At 38.1% G+C, this 14,223-nt stretch overlaps 1 protein-coding gene across 1 annotated transcript in view; it reads left to right on the plus strand.

Moving 5' to 3' along the window:
• MLLT3 (MLLT3 super elongation complex subunit) overlaps positions 1 to 14,223 on the plus strand; it is a 108,666-nt gene that overhangs the window by 66,962 nt on the left and 27,481 nt on the right. The window contains exons 5-6 of the mRNA XM_052700500.1: positions 6,952 to 7,071; positions 8,789 to 9,394. Of these exons, the coding sequence (XP_052556460.1) occupies positions 6,952 to 7,071; positions 8,789 to 9,394 (726 nt within the window). The remainder of the gene's footprint in view (positions 1 to 6,951; positions 7,072 to 8,788; positions 9,395 to 14,223) is intronic.

The raw sequence follows: 14,223 nt of genomic DNA on the forward strand, positions 1-14,223 counted from the left end.
CTGATAATGCTTAAGTGGATGGACATGTCAGAAGTGAAAACTGTCTTATAGAGAGACTGGGACAGGCTGAACAATGTATCAGTAGAGCACTGCTATACTAACAGAGGCAAATTCAATCCTATGCTACACCAGCAGCAGCATTGCTAGCAGAGATATGATCATACCACTGTACTCAGTACTTGTCAGGATTCACAGGGACTGTGGTATAGTTCTAGTCCACACAATTCAAAAAGGACATGGGCAGATTGGAGAGGGCCAGATGAAGGGATGTGATGATCAAAAGACTGGAGAGCCTGTACAGTGAGAAAAGACTGAAGAATGTAGGTCTTCTTACTATGGAATGTTTGGGAGCCTTTTCAGAGGTGGCTACAAAGAATACAGAGGTCTCTCTCTCCACAAGCCACATGGAGAAGACAAGGTTGCAATGGCAGAAGTTTTGTGTTGATATAACTTTTTTTACAGTAAGAACAATCACTGGAACATCCTACTCAGAGACATTATTGAACAGGCTGCTAGATAATCTTATTTAGGCTCCCTTTCTCCATAGAAGGTTGAACTTGATGATCTTTTGAGGTCCTCTCCAGCATGAACTGTTCTCTGATTCTGTGATTATGTAGAGTTAGCTGGTAGAACACAGTTGTTATGTTGTTCAGTGGCATATGGAACTACATAAATAAAATGCATGACAACCTTTCTTTCCAAGGCATTCAGTTTCCTGAGAAGGAAATTAGAATAGGTTTAGAGGATGCCTGCAGATCAAGTATTATGGAGACTGGTCACTTTAGGTGTATGAATAAGGTGGAATCATTCCTACTCAAAACCTACTGGTTTTTGTTTTTGTTTTTTTTTGGGGGGGGGGCGGAGGGGGCATGGCAAGGATAGAATACATTTTGCCTTTGTCTGGGAAGCAATTCCTGGACAGGAAAGGTGTTTAATTAAAAGGTGTTTAGTTACAAACTCAACATCTGCAGGCTAGTCAAGGCTGTTTGAACTAGAGGCCAGAAAGTATTGCCAGCAGATCAGTTTGAATAATTACGTATATAGTGCTTCATAACATACAGTTGTACATAGGAAAAAATAATATAATCATTCTCTAGCATCGGACTATTAAGAAGAATGTTTAAAAATAAATGCATAATGCCATTTTCTATGTGCTTGTGAGGCCAATGAGTGTAAAAGACAGCTTATCTCTTGTACGTGTGTTGTTATGTAGTGGGAGTTAGTTACTATACTAGACAATAGCAGCACAATGTTAAGACTGATTTTCTTGGGAGTTGGTGTCACCCTCTGGCCTTCTGTGCATGTTAGGAAATAGCTAATCTAGTATTTTTTGTTCTCTCCCTTGAAGATCTTCCATTCTAACTCTCATGTTCTTCTGGAGACTGCAGGGGCCTCCCTGAGAAATAACCTGTAGACCAGTATATAATCTATGAGCTTGCTGAGAGTTCCCTGTGGGTCATTAATGAAAACACTAAATAGTTTTGAATCAAGTGTTGATTAAGTTGAGGAATACCAGTAGTCACTGGCCTTCAGCTGGCCTTCATGTGTCAGCAGTAGTGTTTGAGTTCAGCAGTCCAGCCAATTCTCCACACCTCATCTCCTTTTTATCCAGTCCATATCTCTTAGATCTGGATCTACGAAGGCTGTGGTAGTTCTCACAAACCTTTGCTGAAAATCAAGATACACAACAGCTGTTGCTTTCCCCACATGCACAAAACCAACCACAGGTAACAGTCACTTCAGTTGTGTTAGTTGGGCAGGAGTAAAGTATGTATGGAAGAAAGGACAGAGAGATAACAGTTATTTCCTACCTCTCACTAGCAGGTGACGTTTAGCCAGATCCAGGAGCTTGACATGTGTTGGTGTTATTTGGGAGGAGAAACATTTTCATAATGGGACCCCCCTCTCCTTTCTCCTTTCCCACTTTGATTTCTGACTGTTCCATCTTACAGCATGTGAGGAAATTGTTTGCTCAGAGGGTGATGACTGGCACAGGCTGCCCAGAGAAGCTGTGGATGTGCCTTGTTTGGAGACATTCATGGCCGGATTGGGTGAGACCCTGGGCAGCCTGATCTGGTGGGTGGCAGCCCTGCCCATGGCAATGGAATTGGAATGTGGATGGTCTTTAAATATCCCTTCCATTCTAAAACATGCTGTGATTCTGGTTTTTTTTGTGTGTGTGTGTGTGTTTTGTCTTTGTTTTTTGTTTTGAAGATGCATGATTAAGTAGTGGAACTCGCTGCCACACATTTCAGATCCAGGAAATAAATATGATGGATATAAAGCAGTGAGATGAGGGTATAACAGTTTGTATAATGAACTTCCATGAGGCTGTTAAAAATAACAGTGTGGATTCAGCCTCTGGTGGAGAAATTCTGTGAACTGGTATTTACTGAAAGGAATCCTGAAAGGAGGTAGGAATAACAATGGGAAAAGTGTTAGAGAAAGGAGTAATAATGCAGTTTGTCCTGTATTTGTATATTTCCTCAAACTGTTCCTGTTGAGCACATCAAAGACATGCTGTGAGCTTAGTTAGACCTTTGCTCTGCTAGAGTATAGTCAGTATTAAGCTAAATCTCTGAGGCAATAGCAAGGCTATAACTAGAACTTCATGCTTTATGTAATGATGAATTCATGCTGTCATTACGTGGCTGGTTAACTTACTCATTTAAAGCTAGGTTCTTGCCTCTATCATCTCACCTCTTTTCACTAACACCCTTACTGGTATCTGATCCCACCAGTTTGTCTGATCCTAATGAGCTGATGATCTTTACAAAGCAGAGCAGTAACTTGTGCAACAATTGAGAAGAGAAATTAATGCTTTTGCTGTCTTATGTCTCCAAACTAATTGTAGAGCATGGCAACACCAGTCCCGGCTGGTCTTGCGTTCCTGGCCTAAGCATTGGCTATGGTGCCCTTCTAGGGTAAACTCTTCTCTGAGTTCTGAACTGGCAGGGGATTTACAGTGCAGAAAGCAGGAACTGAATAAAAAAAACCTCTAAATAGAGTGGATGTAATGGAGACTTCTTTTGTTTTGATGACCTTAAGTTCTTGATGCTGTTATCTTGCTGTTATATGCTCTCATCTTTTGCTCTTTTTGTGTAGGTTCGGCTTAACGTGGCTATGTACGTACGTACAACATATGAACAGTAACCTACTGCAGAAGCTGCTGCAATTCTGACAGCTCATTTATTTCACTTGTTAGTGTTTAAACTATTTCTTTCCTAAGTTAAGCCACAGAGGAAATGCATTTCACTTAAAAATATATATGTTTCTGGAGGCTTTTTGCTCTTTTTTGATGTTTTGTTCTGTTCACCCAGATCAAACATTTTAGGAGAGCTGTGAAGTTGTTAATGTTGACTTTATTCTTTGAGAGGGGAAAGACCGGTGATTCTCTCTGATTTAGGAGATTTTAATCAGGAACAAATCTGATAGTGATCAGTTTGGAAGGTAGAAGTGTGTATTTTATCACAGGACCCAAGAAATGAAACTTGTAGAAGACTTTCTTGGTGTTTTGTCATCTTTACAGAGCTGACCTGGAATGACAAACTAGTTTCTGGTTTCTGCCTTATCACACACATTACTAATCACATTAAAATAAAAGTTTAAATCTACAGCTGCCTTTTTTTTTTTTTTTTTTTTTGGTGGGGGGGATTTATAATGAACCAGTAGGCTACAGGAGTTAATAATCTGAAATTTTTATGGCTCACCATTTGGAATGTCCAGGTTTTGTTTTCAAAAAACCATATGTGTAGAACTATGACAGATTTGCTGTAGCTACCTGACCTCAGATGATAGTAATGTCCAAGCCCTGTAGATTTCTCTTTAGAGAGCCATCCTGTTTCTAAATATATAATCTGCATGCTGAGACTGTTAATGATCCAAATAATTCTTTAACACTTGTCTAGGAACTGAGTTATCTGAGGAGTCCATCTATTTTTTTTAAGTGTCAGCTTTTTAAGAATGTGTGTTGTACAAATAGAAATACAGAATATATAAGTATTTCAAAACGGAAACTTTTCCTAACTCTAAAAAAAAAAATTTGTGCAATTGCTGAATTCCAACTTAATGTGGTGAGTCAGAATTCTGTACTTTAGGGAGAAAATGGCAGCTTCCAACTATGGGAGAAAGATCCTTAGCTGCGTTTTTTGTTTCTTTGCTTTTATGTGTGAAGATAGGACAAAAACTCATCTTCCATACTTCGTTTCTGCACAACATACCTATTTATCATTTTCTTGCATGAGTGTGTGAACAGAACTGCTTGTTTCAACAAAATATTTCCTTAAACTCTAATGGGTAATAATGGGTAATCTTGTATCTGCTTTTGCTGAAAGATTAATTAGTTTTAATGCAAGTGGTATTCTCTATGATGAAGCTGGTGGATTTAAAACATTTCATTAAGTGCAGTTTAAAGGAGAACGATCTTATTTAACAATCCACTTGATTGGTTTTGTTAGAGAAGATAGAGAAAATGAATTTGTCTCTATCATTATCTGCAGTACAGGCTTATGGTATTGTCCTGGCTTCAGCGGGGATAGATGATTTTCTTTATAGTGGCTAGTTTGATGCTGTGTTTTGGATTTAGGAGAAAACACACTGAGCAGTGCAGCGCAGAACCAAGGGTATTCCAGCTTCTCACACTCTCATGCCAGCAAGGAGACTGGAGCTGAGGGGGTGGGTATGAGGAGCTGGAAGGAAACAAAAACCAAATTGTGACCCAAACTGACCAAAGGTGTCCCATACCAAATGGCATCATATTGAACTATAAACAGGGGGAGTTGGCCAAGGAAGATTGCACCGCTTGGACACTGGCTAGTCATCAGTCAACAAGTGATGAAGAACTGCATTGTGCATTACTTGTTTTGTGTGTTATTCTTATCTATTTAATTTTCCCTTTTATGTCCTTTTAAATGGTTTTTATCTCAACCTTTCTACCTCTTTTTTTTTTTTTTTTTTTTGTTCTTCATTCTCTCCCTTGTTCCACTGTGCAAGAGTGAGCAAATGACTGTGTGATGCTTGGCTACCTGCTGGCTTACACCACAATAGATATTTATATGTGGCGACACATTTATCTTATCACTGATTATTTGTTACTTTTGCCCTTCCTTGTGTTCAGCTGTGCTGAATCCAGCCAAAACCCTAGGTAAGTTGAGGTTACATAGTATTCACAAGGCCAAAAAAGTTCTCTTACTGTGATTCACAATAGCTAGTTGCAGTTGACTTTGTCCTGACAACAAGATGGATGCTACTGTTTTCTGCCTTGTTGGTCTTTGAATTTCTGTCTCGTATGTTCTCGTTTACCAATCTGGGAAATGAAAAAGGGAAACAAGATTAAATTTATGTGCCTGTGTGGAATGTTCACAACATTTGCTGAATAGTTGATAATTTTTTTTTTTTTTTTTTTTTTTTTTAATTACATGAGCCTATGGAAAAGGAAGGAAGTAAGTTTTGACTTAAGTTACCTGCATTATCCTTCTCAGAATTGTAGTTGCGGTGTTGACATATGCCGAAGTTACAGGCAAAAACAAAAAGTAATACTTATTACCTAGGCATGTCCCTTAATATTCTCTAGGCTATCACAACATCTTTTGAACAGTGTTGACTGCAGAAAGATTTATTTTGAGCTTATGTTTAATAAATAAATGAATAAGCAAAGAAATTGAAACCCTGGCTTGAAAAAGCAGTGGATAGTAAATAATAGCCCCTCTTGACTTGTACTGACTGGAGAGTTAAAATATAAAGCATACATATCTATACCCTAGATGTGCTACTGAATATGCTAACCATAGGGTACTATTCTACGATTGGTTGAATTATCTCTGGTTCCTGAGGTTTATCAGTTTGTACTTAAGAGCCCTTGAAATCAAGACAGGCAGTTAGACCCTCGTTTCAGCAAAAATCTTTGGTCAGCCTTCCAATTTACTGCACACTAGGAAAAGCAGAAGCTTGAAGTTAAAAATTGAATATCATAACACCTTTTCCTTTCTCCATCCTTCCCGTGATCCGCATTACTCCTTCATTCTTGACACCTCTTTCTCTTCCTCCTCCATGAGCAGTACAAGGGAGAACTTAACAGTTCTCTGTTGCTCCTTCCTCTTCTAAGCTTTTGCCTGATTCAGTGTGGGTTCTGTCCACAGATCATAGTTCAAGAACTGTTCTAGTGTGGGCTCTCCATGTGCTTTAGCCCTTCTAGGTATTTCCACCTGAACTGGTATGTGATCTTCTCTGGGTTATGTATGAATATCTCTGGAACGGTTCTTTCCACTGGCTGCAGATAAATATCTTCTCTGACACCTGGAGCATTTTCTCTCCTTGCTTCCTCTCCAATTTAGGTATTCGCACTGCAGTTTCTTAACATTTGATTTTCTCCATCTCAGCCTTAAATCTTTTCCTGGAGGCATAACTAGCTTTGCTTTGACATTCAGCTATGTCCTGCTGTGACGCTGGTGGAACTAACTGGAACTCACTCTGTCCAGTATAGGTCTCTTTTCTGAGGTCACCCCTGCCACCACACCTTGCCACCCTTGCCCAATAATCTTCTGTTGTATTGCTTTATTGGAGAGCAAAGACATATACACATTTCTGTATTTCTGTGTGGGTCATCAGTGGCTTGCAGGTCTTTCTGGAGCAGGTAGAATAGACATTCAAGTGTTCTACCAGACATTGCTTGGGACAAGGGGAAGAAGCCTAAGTACGCAGTGCCATATAAAAAACTGTATTAGAAGAAGTTTTGCAGTTTTCTTAGGGTGCATTGTAGTTGTATGAAAGTGAAGGATATAATTTATTTGTCCAATAGTGGATGGCCGAGTGATTTCATTAACTCATTCCTTGTTGAAAAGAAACAAGGATACTGTTTGCTGTATGAATTTTGTTTTCATAATAAAGTGATTTGCAGTTTACTTAGTTGAGATTGTTGGTAGTTGACTTAACATGCTTTCCTTCTTGTAACAGATTATGGTTATGACAGATGGCACATCGTTCTCTTCAGGGCAGAGCCTGCATCTCCCCAGCCTTCCTAGTAACTCCCTGTCTTTTTCTGAAGTGAAGAAGAAATCATCTCATGGGCCAAAGGTGAGATTTAATTGGATAGAAAATATTTGAGCCAATAAGGCTTTTCCTGGGAAATAACATGAGAAGAAAGGTATCTCTAGGTATTTTTTAGATCGTGACATAATCCAGTGATATCAATAGGTAAGAACATTTATTTAGTGTAAACTTACTGTTAGCTGCATCAAAATAATGCAGACCAGGGATGTAAGTGAGAATTGATGCTAGGGGAAGTATTGTTTTATTAGATTTTGAACAACCACAGGTATTTTCCTCTTTTCCCAGATGGAATACTAATTGTCTGTTGTAGTATTAGGAGATTCAGGGATGGAAATGGGATTTCTGTTTTTAATTACTAGCCTGAGAAACAAGGAAGTGCTTCACATTCATATGTTCAGATGTCACCAGAATCTTGTTTATTGTTTGGAAATATAGTGACTTGTGTTTACAACTTTGTGTTTCAAAGTAGTTTATCTTTCATTAGTATGGGATATTAGCAGATGTTAGTATTTGTATTTGTAGCAGATATTAGTATTTGTATTAATGTATATGTATATGGAAATTTCAAAATTGACTTGTTGCTAGAAGTAGCTTGGCACTGTAAGCTTGCCAAAGAGTCTTTGTTTTGGCTTGCTAATCATAGACCCATTCTGTTTATTTGTGATAAAAAATTTCCGTTATACTGCAGAAGTTTTTCCTCAAACTATTTTGCAATTATTTCATTTTCAGTTTTTTAAATTAGTTTTTTCTCCCAACGTTTAAAATAGGTCTACAGGAGGAAAAAAAAAATAGTGTTTCCATTCACTCTTATTTTCCCCACCAAGTTTGTGTTGCAGGTTACTGGTAGAACATTTTTTACTTTCTGGAACTAGGGATGGGCTCTCCAGACATTTAGCAAGCATTAGAGGTGCTTCTAGAATTAATCCATAATGCACTGTACTTTACTTTTGAGACAATCCTCTTCTTGTCTGCATCTCTTCAGTTGGTTAGGGATGATTATTTTGTTGAAATTTGCAGGGTCAGTTGATGTTTCTGTCCAATGTTTAAGTTTTCTTTTTTTTTTCTGTCTTGTAGGACCTCTGAGTTGTCACCCTCTCAGAGATCCATCTCACTGTATAACTACTGAATTTAAAAAATGCAATGAAATGCTCAATATAAACAATAGTAAATACAAAGAAGGAAAACCTTCTTAGTAGAGGCTTTCTGTTAAACAGCGTTTACTACTGAGATGTTGCATGTCAAATCATGTCTGACATAACCAGGCTGGATCCACAGTTTCCATTCCGTATAAAGGATAGGCTCTAGCTAAAGTTGAAGAGGGGATCACGGTATGGCACTCAAGCTCTGCCTGAAATATCAGTAGGACGACGTGTTTTACACTGGTCCTGAAGTAATTCTGTTAACAGTATATGATTGATATGATGATCTTGTGATTTTTTTTCCTGAAATTTAATGATCATAGTTTAGGAAATGTGAACTAATCTTTATGTTCACCTTAAAATGTTTCTTGAAGGCCATATCTGATTCTTAAGCGATAAAAACTAACCTTTGTCTTGCAAATGCCAAAAGGCAGTAATAACTGCTCATGCTCCACAGCTTTGTAATAGTTTCTCTATCAATTCTTATATGGTCACTTACTGTTTCTTTTTTTCACCCTGCAGTTTAAAGTTTCTGACATGAATCTTGTGTCTGCGTTGTTTATCTCTTTTTTTATCTAAAGTTTTACATCCCATTTTTGCAGGACCCTACTAAGATTCTGAACATAAATAGCAGTAGCGGCAGTAGTAACAGTTTTTCAAAGCCCCACAAGTTAACAAAGGAGCACAAGGAAAAAACTTCTAAAGACTCAAAAGAACAAAAAAGTGCCTTCAAAGAACCTTCCAGGGAACACAATAAATCTTCCAAAGAATCCTCTAAGAAACCCAAAGAAAATAAACCACTAAAAGATGAAAAAATGGTTCCTAAGATGGCCTTCAAGGAACCTAAATCCATGTCCAAGGAGCCAAAATCTGAAAACACCCCCATCCTTACCATCACAGGTGGACAGCAAGAAAAGAAGACTCCTACAAAAAGGCCCTCTGTTCTGGATTCTGATGAACCTTCTGCAAAAAAGAGAAAAAAAAGTGTGCCAGAGTCATTATTTAAAAGCTTTTCTAATGCTCCATCACTAATTCTTACTTGTTCAGCTGACAAAAAGCAAACAAAGGACAAGTCTCAGCTTAAGATGGGGAGAGTCAAAATTGAAAGTGATACACTGGAAAAGAAGACATCTACTCTGCCACCATTTGATGATATTATAGACCCCAATGATTCTGACATGGAGGAAAACATGTCTTCTAAATCTGAAGTAAGAACTGTTTCGTTTCTTTTCATATGTATAAAGCATTTCTAGTCTGCGGGATTGTGTGCCATATTTGTATTTCAGCTGAAGGGTTTTGACTACTGGCTGTGAAAACTTACACATATTGTGTTCGAATTGTGTTTCCTAATCAAGTGTACGTAATTTATAAATGTCAGCATTATGACCAATGACCAAAGGGGAGATGGTTATAAGTAGTGTTCTTTTGATCTTGTTTTTTTTTATTTCATGCTTTTTTTTTTTTTTTTTTTTTTTTTTTTTAAGATCGAAGGGAGTTGGTTTGAATACTTATATCTCACATGCTCACATGTTTTTATGGTCAGACACTAGATATCTAAATTCAGTGAATTTGGGAAAAGACTGAAGTAATATAGTATTGTTTGTTATTTTTCTGCTAAAAAGGGCAGTTCTGTAAATGATGCCAGCTTACTGGACAAAGAGTTCCTTGAAAGGGGGGAATCTATCCAAAGTTAATAGACTCAATAGACTCAACAAGAAAGTTTTTTTTTAATGGAGGTTTGCTTTCCTGAAAATATTTCTTCCATGCCTGCTCATCTGTTTCAAGCACAGTATTCTTTTGATGATTAGGATTTAAATCATTCTCCTGGCAGGGTTCAGCTTTAGGAGCATCTTTTATCGATACATGAGTAGAGAAGGAAGAGAATAGGAAGAGAAGACCTGTTTGGTGTCTTCATTTGTACTTAAGGCTTGAGGCAGTAAGCAGGATGGAGAGAAAATCTGACTAGTTTAACTTATTCAACAGTTCTTTGATTTTTATTATATTTTCTGCCTCCACTACTGCCTTCAGATTCATAGCTGTGCTTGCACTCTCTGGAACTACATCTGTGAGGATGTAGGTTCTTCATAGAAACATGTAGCCGGGAAAGATCTCACGTCTGTTGAGTTTCTAAATGGGCATTTTAATGCATGAACAGTTAAGTCATGCAGAGGCTATACAGTTTGGAAGGTGTGTAAAATGATAGGCCCCTCTCTACAGCACTGTTGAAGTTGTTTTTGTGATCTTCCCTTTAAACCTGAAAATGTTCATACTTAACAGCCTTAGCGTAAATAATATTTAAATGTCTTTAAAATAGAATATTTAGCTTTTTATGAGTCACGGCCATATCCTATGACTCACTACCTACTCTTGATGTAGCCAGCCAATCAGAACTGAGTTTGATTTTACACTTCCTATTTACTCAGGTACATAAGACCTTCACATTCTACATAAGACCTTCAATATTCTTCACACATTAAGGAATTAAGAAAAGAAACTGCAGTATAACTGGAATCTTACACATGCAGACGTTGCAGATGTGTGTGCTGAATAGCAGCTTGCAGATGATTTAATTGTTAATGTGTGTTGCCATCTTTGTATTGCAACCTCCTGCCTTTTATCAATGTTATAACGTTCACACTCTTGTCTTTTTCATAGATTACACAAATCCTCTTGTCCTGCTGTTTGTCATCCAACTGGAATGCTGCCACTGCAGGACATGAGCGGTGCCTTAATTCTGTACTAAAGCAGATTTTGAGTTTTCTTGTTTTTCACACCTCTCTTATTGAAAAAGTAAAGTACTAAATTCCACTCAGAGAGAAGAATCTACAGATATGGGCTCTGGTTTATATTAATATTGACATCCTGAATCATGGAACAGTTGGCTCTTCAGTGGGAGGGCAAGTATAGTCCATGTCACTGTATGGGTGAAAACAGCTTTGGGAACATGCTTACCAAAAAATCAAGATGACTATGGCTCTGGTCAGTGATTCGATAATATTTAGAATACCAGTAATATATTTATTTATAGGAAATATATCTAAAAATCCTGGCAAAGTACCTGAAGGTACCTGTGGATTCACACTTTTATGGGAGAGCTGGGAAGTGTGGTTAACTGATATCCACAGAATTTCATAAAGTCCTTCTACGTTTTGTTAGTTTTAACCAAGGAGCACCATAAGAGGCATTTGAGCAATGTTATAATGTAATAGAGGTAATTATGTGATGGGAAAATATGAACTTTTATTGTGTTGGTGGGTTTCTAAGTATTTCAGAGAAAAAAAAAAATACAGCTAACTCAACAAATGATATATGCTATAAACAAGGTAATATGGAAAAAAGATTGAAAAGTTGCAATGTTTATTAGAGAGTTTTACTATGTCAGTAGTTACAGTCTGTTTGTGCATTGTGATATTAACCATTTTAGTTGCCCGGAGCTGGGATGATGTTTCTTCAGTGGCATGCTCTGACATAATAGCATGTTATAAAATTCATTCCAATCTTATTTACTTAACTGATGTAATCACAAGACCTCTCAGTTTTTCTGCTGTGACCTTGGGAATATGAAGAGTACCCATTTGACTGGGAGCTGTCAGATATTGTCCTTGTTTTCAAGAAAGCAGACCCTGGTACCTACATCAGTCTCACTTCAGTGCCTGATAAAATTTGGAGGTCATTATGTGAGTTGCTGAAAAACACCTAAAAGACTATGCAATTATTGTTCATAAATAACACAGGTTCTTGAGGGAAAAGTCTTGTTTTATGTAGTTAATTACATAGAAAGTTAATTACTTTCTATGATGAGATTACCCACATAGTTGACCAAGATAAGGCAGTTGATATAATCTTTCTGAATTTCAACAAAGCTGTTTCTCACAGTATCCTTCTGGACAAAAGATCCAGTGTAACAAGTACATACTCAAACAGGCTAACAGTTGAATGATGGATTGGACTCAGAGGTTATAATAAATGGAGTAACATCTGACTGGTGAGCAGTAAATAGAAAGGTTCTGCAGGGCTCTAATTTTTTTGTCCAGTCCTCTTTAATGTTTTTATCTCGATTCAGGACTCAAGCACATAGTAAGTAAGCTTGCAGAGGACACTAAATTATGAGTAATTGTGGACTTCATCAGGTGTGGGAAGGCCTGGCGGAGAGAACTTGACAACTGGAAGACTAGGTGATCGCCAAGCACATGAAATTTAGTAAAAGTACCATATCCAGGGGTGTATCAAACACAGCACTGCTAGACATTTAAGAGAAAGGATTGTTCTGCTCTGCTTTGCACTGGGGTAGCCTCACCTCCAGCACTGTGCACAGTTCTAGGCACCACATTATAAGATATAAAACTAGTAGCATCCAAAGAAGACATACGAAGATGGTGGAAGGACTAGAGGGCAAGACTTACGAGGAGCAAGCTGAGGTTCTTAGGTGTGCTCAGCCCAGAGCAGGGCAGGCTGAGGGAAGGCCTTGCGGCAGCTGCAGCTTCTCATAGGGGGAGTGTAGGGGCAGTTCTGAACTTTGCTCTGGTGACAGTAACATGATATGAGGGACTGGCATGGAGCTGTTTATTCCCTGTAAATACTGGAAGACTGCAACGAGGTCTCCCTGCGGCTTCCTCTTTTCTGGGCTGAACAAGCACCTTAGGGCCAAGTTCCTTAAGCCTGTGTTCATAGGAGAGATGCTCCAGCCCAAGGATCATCTTTGTGGCCCTCCTCTTGACCCTCTCCACCAACTCCACATTTTTCCTGACTTGGACAGTGAGTGAAAACATGGAGGATTTATGGTTTTATTGAGGGGCAGGAATATTAGCTCGGGTAGGAAGCTCTAAAGATCATGCTTTTAAATTCAGTAACAGGATGCTTTAGTTGAAGTACACTTTCTGTTTGCTTTCTGTATGGGACAGTGCAGCAGTATGATTAAAAAATAAAAATGAAGACATGACCTTGTTTTTGCTCTCTGGCCATGAAATATGGTGATGTTCTCATAATATTTATGTAAACTGTAGGCTTTGTGAAATAGGGAAATACAAAGGTTTAGATCCAAGGGAGGTGTCTTCCAAGGCCTTGGAAGACAGCTGTCCCTTCTGAATGGTGCAGTGGTTGCAGAAGGGATGCTTTGATACTTTCTGTACCCATTTTTATAGGTTTTGTAGGGAGAAAAAGTAGTGCACGCCTCTCTCTGTTGCTGCAGCAACACAGTGGCATCAAGAAGATCAAACAGATTGTGTATGCTAATTTGCTGGTCAGTGTTGCTCATCTTCTCACTCGTCTGCAATTGCAGTGATCTGAAACTCTCAAAGTCCACTATGTGTGAAGGCAGAGTTTGAAGACACACAGCTCTGTTTTATGAATTTCTGTCTCCAGCCCAATTATTTTGTGCATAACGAGTGTTTTTCTTCCTGCAATTATAACATTGTGATTAGTAGTAGGAGGTTTTTTGGAATGCCTAAGCCTATTGGAATACAACCCAGGAAAAAAAGCATGCTAATAAACTGTGACAGGTCAAGAGTAAGGACTTTTCATTTTTAAGCAGAGTTACTTTACCAAACCATTTGCCTTCAGTAAAATACAATCTCCTTAGTAAGTCAGTTACCAAACAATGAATATATAGCAGTGATGTTATAGACTATGGGTTGTATTTAATTAACTGCTTGTGTGTCTTTAAGCAGTCTTAAAGTTGCAACATGAGCACCTTTTTAAAGTAATCCATAAAATGCCACTTTAATCTGGAGTCAGGTTTGTTAATTTAACTATTACATATGTGCAAGAATATCTGGAAAATGCCTTTTTGTTTTTTAAAACCTCCAGGCCCTTGTTAGCTGAAAAATCCTGCTATTAACCAGGGCTGGGAGCCAAAGATAGATCTTTTTCAGATAACACAGTTTAGATTCATAGTAGTTGAAGACAGCTCCACATGGTATTTTCTTGTTAACCCATATAGTTGCTGCAAACAGAAGTAGGTGTTAGCAGAAAAAATATTGTACAGTCCAAGATATTTCCCTCCAGATTGTATTCGGAGATAAACAGTGGCTTAAAATGA

The sequence above is a fragment of the Tympanuchus pallidicinctus genome, unplaced genomic scaffold (genome assembly GCF_026119805.1).
Source record: "Tympanuchus pallidicinctus isolate F22 unplaced genomic scaffold, pur_lepc_1.0 scaffold4, whole genome shotgun sequence".
NCBI lineage: Eukaryota > Metazoa > Chordata > Aves > Galliformes > Phasianidae > Tympanuchus > Tympanuchus pallidicinctus.